The 10,339-nt window shown below is 43.6% G+C and overlaps 4 protein-coding genes across 4 annotated transcripts; 1 reads left to right on the top strand and 3 right to left on the bottom strand.

The window, feature by feature from the left end:
* Positions 1–2,247: 2,247 nt before the first annotated feature.
* Positions 2,248–3,720, bottom strand: NECHADRAFT_87563 (uncharacterized protein; the record flags this gene model as incomplete). The annotated part of the gene is made up of 7 exons (XM_003043298.1): positions 2,248–2,254; positions 2,305–2,309; positions 2,489–2,579; positions 2,623–2,704; positions 2,760–2,879; positions 2,929–3,582; positions 3,636–3,720. 7 exons carry the CDS (start codon positions 3,718–3,720, stop codon positions 2,248–2,250), a joined length of 1,044 nt encoding a protein of 347 aa, XP_003043344.1.
* Positions 3,721–4,193: 473 nt separating this feature from the next.
* NECHADRAFT_87562 (uncharacterized protein) lies at positions 4,194–5,138 on the bottom strand (the record flags this gene model as incomplete). The annotated part of the gene is made up of 2 exons (XM_003043297.1): positions 4,194–4,407; positions 4,606–5,138. 2 exons carry the CDS (start codon positions 5,136–5,138, stop codon positions 4,194–4,196), a joined length of 747 nt encoding a protein of 248 aa, XP_003043343.1.
* A 307-nt stretch (positions 5,139–5,445) lies between these two features.
* Positions 5,446–7,782, bottom strand: NECHADRAFT_87561 (uncharacterized protein; the record flags this gene model as incomplete). The annotated part of the gene is made up of 1 exon (XM_003043296.1): positions 5,446–7,782. The coding sequence occupies one exon, from the start codon at positions 7,780–7,782 to the stop codon at positions 5,446–5,448; it is 2,337 nt and encodes a 778-aa protein (XP_003043342.1).
* Positions 7,783–8,414: 632 nt separating this feature from the next.
* Positions 8,415–9,617, top strand: NECHADRAFT_97711 (uncharacterized protein; the record flags this gene model as incomplete). The annotated part of the gene is made up of 2 exons (XM_003043398.1): positions 8,415–8,905; positions 8,960–9,617. The coding sequence occupies 2 exons, from the start codon at positions 8,415–8,417 to the stop codon at positions 9,615–9,617; spliced, it is 1,149 nt and encodes a 382-aa protein (XP_003043444.1).
* Between the last annotated feature and the right edge of the window lie 722 nt (positions 9,618–10,339).

The following is a 10,339-nucleotide window of genomic DNA, read 5'->3' as shown; positions in this document are numbered from 1 at the left end:
ATATAAACTAATATAACCGGTTTATCCCTTAGGAAATACCCTCTTGTTATAATAAAGATCCTAGAGTATAATAAATAACTTCTAGATAATAAAAAGATAGATAAATAATAAATACTAGAGGAGTTATAATATAACCTTATATGCAAAATATATAGCTATTAGTTATATAAATACTAAGGAATTAATAAAACCCTAGAATAAATTAAGATAATATATACCTTTCTTAATATAAAAAAAACTATTTTAATAATTATTAATTAATATAACCTTTACGCAAAGACTAAGGCATAATGCTATAAACCCTATAGCAAATTATAACCCCTACTAATACCTTAGCTACTATAGGAAGCTATTATAATAGACTTTATTATGAAATTACCCCTATTAAAAGAACTAATTACTAAGAACTTCTATAATAATATTCTTATTATTATAAATAGACTTATAAAATTTTCCTATTTTATACCCTATAGAGAATTAATAATAGCTAAAGAATTTATTTACCTCTTTTATTTTTATATCACTAAGATATATAATATATTACTTAAAATTATTATAGATAAAGGACTATTATTTGCTTTAAAGTTCTAATAAAGCCTTATAAGATACTTAAGAATTAATTATAAGCTCTCTATAGTATATTATAAGGAGATAAATAATTAAATAGAATATATAAATTAAATATTAGAATAATACCTTTAATATTATATTAATTATAAATAAATTAACTAAGTTAAGAAATTACTAGCCGCTTAGCTAGCCTATAATATAGTTATAAATAAAAGCATAAAGACTATATTAATATATATTAACTTTAGATTTATTTTAGATACTTATTAATAATTATAAGATATTATTATTAACCCTAAAGTAATCCTTATTAATAATTAATTATATAATCTATATAAAGAAATATAAATAGAACTTAAGTTTATTAAGAATAAAATAATAACCTATATTAATAAGAAAAGGATTAAAAGACTAATTTTCTTAGAGAGAGATATAATCTATTTTATAATAAAAAATATTAAAATAAAATAATAAAATAAAAAACTTAATTATAAATATATTAGACCCTATAAAATTAAATAAAAAATCTTAAAATATAACTATAAATTAGACTTATTATCTAAGGTTAAGCTTTATTTAATCTTTTATATTTTATTACTTAAATTAATATAAAATATTATCTAAGTAAAAATAAATAATAAACCTAATATAGAAGTTAATAAATTAAAAAAATATATTATAGAAATTATCCTTAATATAAATAAAATTAATAATAAAATAATATATTTTATTAAATAAAAAAATTACCTTAACTTAAAAAATATATAAAAACCCCTAGAATACCTTACTAATATATAGCGCCTTTTAAAGAACTTCTATTAATAACGCTAAATAAAAACAAAGCGGACTTAGGAATAATACTCTAATTAATAACCCTATAATCTTCTAGTAATTAAACCTTAGATAGGGCCTAAGCTTCTAAATCACGGCGAGCCTCTTTATCGCAATACTCTGCCTTATCTAGCTTATCTAAGTCCTTATAATCGCAATAGATTATCTTAATAGCTTTCTTATAAAGATATTTCTCTTAATAATAAAGTTACTATAAGCGAGATAAAGCCTCTAGAAGGTTTACCTTAGCCTTCTCTTTTTATTCTTTAAGATAATCTTTCTCCTAAGAAACATAGGTAATTAGAATATATTAATATATACCTACTACCGAGGAAAAATAACCTATAGGCTTATAAAGAAATACCACTAAAATTATAATTTATATATTTCTTCTCGATATAAAAGTTATAATATTATTTCCCTTTAGCTATTATATATAGATAGCGGTTAATATAGAAGTATACGGAATACTAAGGTATCTCGAAACTAAATTTATTAATTAAATAAGAAAGGTTACTATAGCGCATAGTAGTAAGTTTTAGGCGAAAAGATGATTTTTTAATATAACTTAATATTACATTAATAAGAGGGAATAATTATAAGTCTAAGTTACTTATAGCGATATTTGGTCTCTAAAGCTAGCCTTAGGGATAAGACTAATAAAGAGAGAGCCTTATATTATAGCTATAATATAATTAAGGGCAGTAATACTAAGTAGAAAATTAACCCTATTATATTAGCTAATTATAAGGTAAGAAGATATATAAGTTAAATAAAATTAATTTAATTTCTCTTAATTATATATATTAAATACTAATAACTCGACTCGACTTAATTATATTTAACTTAAAGACTAGATAATATATAAAATATACTTATTATATTTTCTTATATAGTAATTACCTTAGCTATTAATATAACTTAGTTATACTTAATACCTTAAGTATATTACTAGATGTGATATTATATTACCTTTTAAGGCTACGTAATATTCTCCTCTGCTAATATAAACCTAGTACGACCGGTTTATCCCTTGGGAAATATCCTCTCGTCACACATGGTATAGTTCGCATGATGAAAGCCTCACCCTTCGCTGAGGACCAACAGTTTCTGTGCCACTGCTATCGGCTCGGTAGCGAACCCGGTCCCAAAGATCCGAAGACCCAGCGCAAACCGTTCTAAAAAGTCAAGCCAGTCATTCCTTCAGCAGCCTTCCACAACCTATCGGCAACCTCTACATCCTGCACATGGGTAGATACTATCTCGGCCATCTGGCAATCATCGACATATGCGCCGTTATGGCCTATAATAAGAGTCAGCTTCCTAGCCAGCTACTATATGCAGTATAAGAGGCCTACCTTGAAGAGCGGGATCCAGGGCAGCAACCAGAAAGCTGGCTGCACCTTGAGAGGCAGACTTGTACTCCATGTTCGGGTTGCGGAATCCCTTTATATGCCTCTGCAGCTCTGTCACGACGACTAGCAGGTGGTCAGTGTCGATATTTCAAATGGAGCATTTCTCACATACCTCCTGGGGCTGCGCTGATAGCTGCGACACCTTTGCTCCCGAATCTTTCCTTGAGGCCAACGGAAAATAGCATGGATGCGGCGTTGGAGTGTAGATACGCTAGCATGCCATTGTACTCTCTAGCGTTTGCTAGCGAGCCAAGCCCCAAGTTCTGCACCATGTTCATGTTTGGCTCTTCCTCTGCTGGCAATTCCTTGTCGCCATCCCAGTTAAGATCATGGAATCGAATTGGGCAAACCATGTACCCTCCCGATGTGATGTTGACAACTCTTCCACCGCTGGTCAACTTTGGCATGAGGAAGTTGGTAAAGAGCCAATGGCCAAGGAAGTTGGTGCCAAAATGCATTTCATATCCATCTGTTGACAAGGTGCGGTCGGGCAAGGCCATAACTCCAGCATTGTTGATCAAGATGTCGATGTGCTGGTGTTGTTGAAGAGCTTCGGCTGCAGCTTGCACGGAAGCGATGGAAGACAGATCCATCTGCACAATTTCAATCAATGGAGGATCAGCCATGCCACTTTTGATGGTTTGGACAACGGATTCAGCCTTGGCAATAGACCGTGCTGTGAAGATTAACTTTGCGGGCTTCTTTGTTGAAAGGGCCTGTGCCATCGCCTCGCCGAGGCCATTGGGCGAGACTCCGGTGATTAGGACTGAGCATGTAAGCGTATTCCTGAACTTTGCCTCTACTCTAGATAATACTTACTCGTCTTGCCGACAACATTCTCGGAAAAGACTTCAACCACCTCTTCACATGTGGTCGTTTTGTTGAACTTGAGGTGTGTAGTCATTGTAGAACGGGTCTCAATTGTTTACCGGGCTCAGATAGCATCACCATCCCTAGGCCTTACGAGTGAGCGTATTTATTACTCCCATATCTCAAGAGTTGTATGATATGCATGAGCCCTGGATTTAAGACTCTAGACTCGGAGACGGTTCGATAAGCCCGCCAAGACGCATAAGCGCAAGTCAGCTTCGAACTAGACAGCATCTTGATACTACACTATTTCTTCTAGCAAGCATACTGGAGTCCTGATTTCGGACATAAGGGTGAAGCTCCGAATAATAGTGGCTTTGGTCGCCGCCTGCATTATCTCCGATGATCAACGGTTCAATAGTGTTTGCCTACCGGCACAAGAACTTACACGAGGAGAATGGAGCTGGTAGAACAGTTGGTGTCATTGATAGGCCAAGAGTCGACAATGGATAGTAAAGCCATGAAAGAGAGGCTTATGGGGCTTATGTGGTATGTTTTAACGTTACTTCATTTCTCATTGCCCACTCGGCTGAAGCAGGCAGTGCATCCCTTGCCCTGGCTTCGATGAGAGTTATTGGTCGTTAATGTGTCATGTGATGAGAATGTGCTGCGTTCGCGTCCTCTAGTCTTCTTCACTGCGATCTTAAACCCCCTCGAGGGACTGCGAGTTTGTGGGTACGGGCTGATGACCAAGAATCCACAGATGATGGGGGCTTGTGGTCTACACGAGTCAAGTATCTAGAGACGTCTAAGAATATATCCACCCATTTCTTGGACGCTCAACTATTGAGTGAGGTCCAGCTGACCCTCAGCAAAACATTCCAGAGATTTCTTGCTTGCCGGTCTGTTGTCCATTCGCTCCCACCAGGCAGTCAAATTCTTCCGTCCAGGGTCGCTCAGAAAGGGCACCGGAACACACATGGGCTTCATAAGTCCGTAAAAGTGGATGTCTGCTGCAGAAAAGCGATCGCCGCAGAGCCACTTCTTATCCTCCAGCTCATCATCCAATCGATTCAGCGCTTGGCAGATGTTGACCTTTTGCCATAGTCTCGCTTCAGGGCAGGGGATCCGGTTTCCACGGTAAAAGTCGATGGTGTCAGGGTCGTTCCGGTAATAGCTGGTGACAGGCTCGCAAATCTCCAAGTCGGCGCGCCTCAGCCACATGCGTGTTTCAGCTCGTTCAAGAGCGGTCGTTCCAAATAGTGACTCGCCGCCGTTGGCAGTCTCGTCGAGGTACTCAGCAATTGCCGTTATTTCGGTAAGAACAAAGTCATCCGAGATGCGTAGTGCGGGTACCGTGCCACGAGAGTGGACGTTTTTTATATAAGCGGGCTTGCGATTCTCCATGGTCATGATATCGATATTCTTGACGTCAAGTGACACATGGCCGCGTTCCAAAATGAAGAGGCGCACGGCGCAGGTGTTTATGCCGAGGGAGTCGTAGAGAAGCATTGTTCTGAGCCTAGAAATCGAGATGAAGTGGTTATGACCCGGGACCTGAAAAGAAGTAATAGTTATACCGGGAAAAGTCACAGGCTTGTGGGCACGTCTGAATATTAAGTAGTTTTAAATTTATTGGTGGCGACGTTATGCTGCGTCACGATCCTGTACTGTCCGGGCTTTGACTCTTATCTCCGTCCCCGACGCCCTCTTCCCCGACATCCTAACTCCAGCTGCCCTATGCACCGCCGAACAGGAACTCGGCGGTAAAGGAACTACGGCAGCAGCTCTAATAATTAAGCATAAACTTTGTTGTAGATTATTGCAATCGAAACGATGTCCAATACGACCACAGGAATCCAAGCTCATCCACCTCCGACTCTGGCGCTAGCTTGCCCACGCGTTTAGCCAGCGGAAGCCAATCTTGCCAACTCCCGCCAGCTGACTCTGATATGACTGACTTGAGATAAGTTCGAAGTTCTGGTAGAAATGACATGTCACTGTTGGGTTGTGATGAACTCTCAGGCTCCGCACGTCGCTGCATACCGCCCTCGGCAATGGTATGGACGATGAATTTGGACAAAACACCATCATCCAGGTCATCTCGGAAGGTGCCGAGTCTCTTCACCGAGTATGCGGCTTGCTTCTCTTCCCCATCTTTTCCTGTAATCTCCTGCACAATCAACCCTTGCACCATGTTCCCCTTGGCAGTCCCGAAGAGAAGAAGGGGTGCAAAATAGATGGAGGAGGCGATGTCCTGTTTCGTGCCGAGTTCGTTGTCCAAAGAAAGTTTAGTGAGATAACATGAAAGGTATAGGCAGCCAGGATCTGCATCTACAACAACTGGGGATGTTGATAGTATGGCTTGGTTTTTGTCGTGGCTTTTGGTGCCTGTTCCAAACATGTGGGCAGGAATGAGGAGACACTCCAGATCGATAAAGCCAGATTGGATAGACCCAAAAAGATCTTCTCCCACCGGCACCATGGAAACGTTCTTGACCTGGGCCAAAGGTCGACCAGGCTTGAAATTCCAATCATCATGTGCTTCGGAGCGGGTATGGCACCAACGGGCGTGTGTGTCATACTCGACAGGGCCCAGCGCCGAGGCCCAGGACCACGACGGCGCCATCCACTTTCCCTCTGCTGAAGACTTAGTTGTTGGAGAAGCTGTGTCAAGCCTGTCCCAATGAAGGCCTGGTAGTAGTAACTCCTTCCACAGCCCAGCAGCATAATCTCCGGGTCCTCGCTGGGATAAGAGCTTAGCCACACCAGAGAAGGCCACAAGCCGATCTGACTCAAATGTCAAGTCCGTATGCGTGTACTTTTCTATCATACCGGGCCAGAGTTCCCGATGGAAGTAATCCGCCAGCATCTTCTTCGCTGGACGCATCCTTGAGCGGACGACACCTGTGCCGAAATTGTGACTTGGCAAACCGTCTGGGAACGCCTCAGAAGCACGAGGCTGATCACATTCCCAGTATAGTTGCTCATTACCAAGATAGACGATCCTCGACGACAAGATTCTTTCCTGGTAGACCCAGCCTCGACGATTGATGGGAGATTCCAGAACCGCCTTGTCCCACTCTTCCAAGTCTATCAAGAGGGCCTTCTCAGGATCCCCATGCTTCGTGTAAAAGTCATGAACAATTTCAGCATAGCTGCCATGCATGAGTTCATTGATCTCGGATTCTCGAAAACTCATGCGTCTCTTGGGAGTTGGTAGGCTTGTATAGGTGTCGCTGATTCCCTTTAGTCGTATATCGTTCATGTAGATATCCTTGGACGGGATCTCCACAGGAACAATGGCTTCAGGGTCTCTCTTGGGAAGGCAGCCATTGGCTGTACCGCCCCAGCAAATACTAAAAGTGACAATCGAGTTCATGTAGATCCCGGCCATCATTGCAGCCTCGTTCCGGAAGTCTTCGGGCGAGTCTTGAAAAATGCATAGGGAATCGATCCAGATGTACTGTATGTCCAGGGCTCGGCAGAGAAACATGGCATCTTGATAGTCCTGTGGAAGAGTAGAGTTTAGCTCGCCACCTTGAAGTTTGGCAAAGTTCTCTCGTTTCAGTTGCGGAACATGCTTGGTCCATCGGTGGCTTAGAGCTGCATAGGTTCGATATTTCTGTTCTCTGTTGGTGACCACCAGTGACCACTTAGAAGACCCTTGGCCATGCAAGTCAAGCAAGCGAGTGGGGATCTCCGCTTTTCCTTCTCCTAGCATAGACGTGCGTGATTGGCATCGTTCGTGGGCGTTTGAACACTGAGATATCCAAGACCGGATTTGATCAATATCCAAGCCAGACCCTAATGAATCGCAGCCTTTCTCAGTACTTCCGGTGGACTGGCTTTTGGAAGAAGTCTTGTACTGTGAGAAATAGGCGACTGGAAGCACAGTCACGATCTGCTCTGGATGAGACTCGTCCTTGCAGCGAATCTGGATGGAGCTGAGCGGAGGTTGATCTTGGTCCGGACGGAATGCACGCCATAGCTCTCCATAAGAAGAGAACCCGTCTCTCTCCTCTTTTCTCGGGACCGCTGAAGGCGATGATCGGAGGTGCCTCCAAAGCATCCAACAGATGGGGCAGGCAAGCTCAAGGGAAGAACACAGTGAATCCCAGGAGTCGTGCATCCGGAAGTGAATGATCAACTCCATGTCATTGAAGTGACTGTCAAGGATGCCCTGGCATATTTTGCAGAGTCCCATCTTGAGGAGTGTCGCCCATCAAACTCTTTGCGGCCTCTCAGCTGGTTGCTGGTTGTTGAATGAATATTAGCGCAGCTTGAGCACAGCGGAGACGTTGGCGGCTGACATGCATCGGACAGGGACTGCGTAAGCCAATGACAAGACGAGCGATTCCATGATCCCTTACGACCAGGTGGCCTCATGCCGATAGAGCCCTCGTCCCGTGGTCCCGCAGCTCCGTTCTTGGCTGTCAGAGTATGATGGACGATATTGACAGAACAAGCAATGAGCAGCCCGTTGTGGCTGGCGCACCTCCAGGCGAAGCCCAAAAGTCTACCAATGCCGAGACATTCGCGGGGCCCCCTGAAGCAATCTTCAGCTGGCCACCCAGCAGCTCCAGTCAGTGGGAATAGTGTCCCGAAAGAGGTTTGGGACACCGCTTAGAGAGTCTTGGACATTGATCTATGGCTTTTGACGATGCAAGGAAGATGGGTCTTTGGCATGAGTGAGAAACGATATATTTATCAGTTTGCATTGTTAAATTTTCTTTAGGCAATTTTTCCCTTCCTCTCTCATCTTTGTTTCCCAGCGAGCGATACACCATGGTCTACAGTCCAGCTACCAAGCATCCCAACGGCGCCCGCCTTCTCGCCCTCGATGGAGGTGGTGTCCGAGGTGTCATGGCCTTGGAAGTCCTCGCCGAGGTCATGGACCGGGTGAGAAGAAAGAAGGGCCTGACTGAGCCCTGCCGTCCCGCCGACTACTTTGAGCTTGCAGCTGGAACTAGCACGGGCGGCATCATCGGTATCATGCTCTTCCGACTTCGCATGACTGCCGAGGATGCTATCAAGCAGTACGACGTGATTGCGTCGCAAGTCTTCAGCCCAAAGGTCTACGGCTGGAACATTGGCTGGATGCCCACGTTTCTTTCTTCCACCATCAACAACAGCAAGACCCTCGTGCAGAGCAGCCGCTTCGATGATGCTTCGTTGAAGAAGGCTGTCGATGGCGTCGTTGAGAAGTTTGGCCTGGATGAGAACGACAGGACGCTCAAGGGCGATGCACCCCTGCAACATCCCGGGTCTGCCAGAATGTAAGTTGATCCCACCATGTATTACGAATTATCACATCTAAATAAGGGTTGTAGTTTCTGCTGCACAACTGCCCAGAACCGGGCCGAGACTGTGCTTCTTCGAACATACAAGGATAACAACATCTACTGTAGTTCCAAGACAAACGACACCATGGCTTTGAATCAAGACAAGGTGACAATCAGCCTTGCCACCCGCGCAACTTCTGCTGCACCCACCTACTTCCCCGAAGTCACCTTCCCCGAGGGTACTCCCAAGAGCAAGGACAATGAGCGGCTGGTCTTCTGGGATGGTGGCCTTCTCAACAACAACCCAATTGATCAACTGTGGTACTCAAGATACGAGCTCACTCAGCCCCACGAGCCACCACCCGCCATCTCCTGCGTCATCAGCCTAGGGACTGGTTATACAAAGCCTGACTCCCCTTCAGAATCATGGTTCCAGCTCGTTGGCGTGGCAGCCGAGGTCATGGAGTTCTCAACCAACACCAACGCAAAGGCTAAAGATTTTACCCGCCACATGACTACACTCAACCTGCGAGGCGAGCATAAGAACACCAAGTACGTCCGGCTTAACCCATCTCTTGGGAAGAGCGAGATTGGGCTCGCCGATTACACCAAGATGAAGGAGCTCAAGGCCATGGCTCAGAAGTATCTTACCGACAAGAGGAATCAGGAGTGGATCAACAAGGCCGTGGACGCCATCTGTGCTTGATTGAGTTGATGGGCTGTATTATTATCCCCTATATAGACAAGTAAAAGCGCATGTTTTCCTCGAATGGTTTTTTCGCTTGTCACACTCGCGCATTTCTGTTTTGAGCTGGAAGACCAGGACCAATACCAACAGGTAACCTCGATAATTCAAGCATGACCCCAATCGGTTCACTGTGAACACTTATAACGTGAGAGATACCTACCCATCTCGATCCTGACTTTCTTCTCGTCCCATACTCTAGCTCTCGGCAAAATGTTTCGCGTCATCGGGATAATGTTCTGCTTATACCACGGTTTGCGGTATTTGTTTGGCATTATCAGATTCACCCGCCTCTTTCTCTACGCTCTCTGGTGTTCTGCTCGCCCTTACCTCTTACCCACCATTCTCGTCCTGTTCTTGCCAATATTTACCAGGGGTGTGTATAGGGTTCTAATTAGCACCGACTTTTCTAATTAGGGGAACCGACTCTTAGTTCTCTTTAAAAAGAGCGTCCAGGGTGCTCGAGAATTGCAGTCAGCAAGCGCCCACGACGTTGGTCGTCCTTACCATCTCCCATGGCTTCCAGATCCGACAAACTGGTGAATAGAGTTGGGGACGGTGGGAAAGAACGACACCAGAGACTTGGGCGATTTAAACCTTCGAAATCAGAAAACGAACCAGGCCGCGCCAGGCAAGCCTTGGCATCATTGGGTATATGCCTCAAACAATCCCTTCCAGGACAC

The sequence above is a fragment of the Fusarium vanettenii genome (genome assembly GCF_000151355.1).
Source record: "Fusarium vanettenii 77-13-4 chromosome 12 genomic scaffold NECHAsca_29_chr12_4_0, whole genome shotgun sequence".
NCBI lineage: Eukaryota > Fungi > Ascomycota > Sordariomycetes > Hypocreales > Nectriaceae > Fusarium > Fusarium vanettenii.
This window is presented reverse-complemented; position numbering and strand designations above follow the sequence as displayed.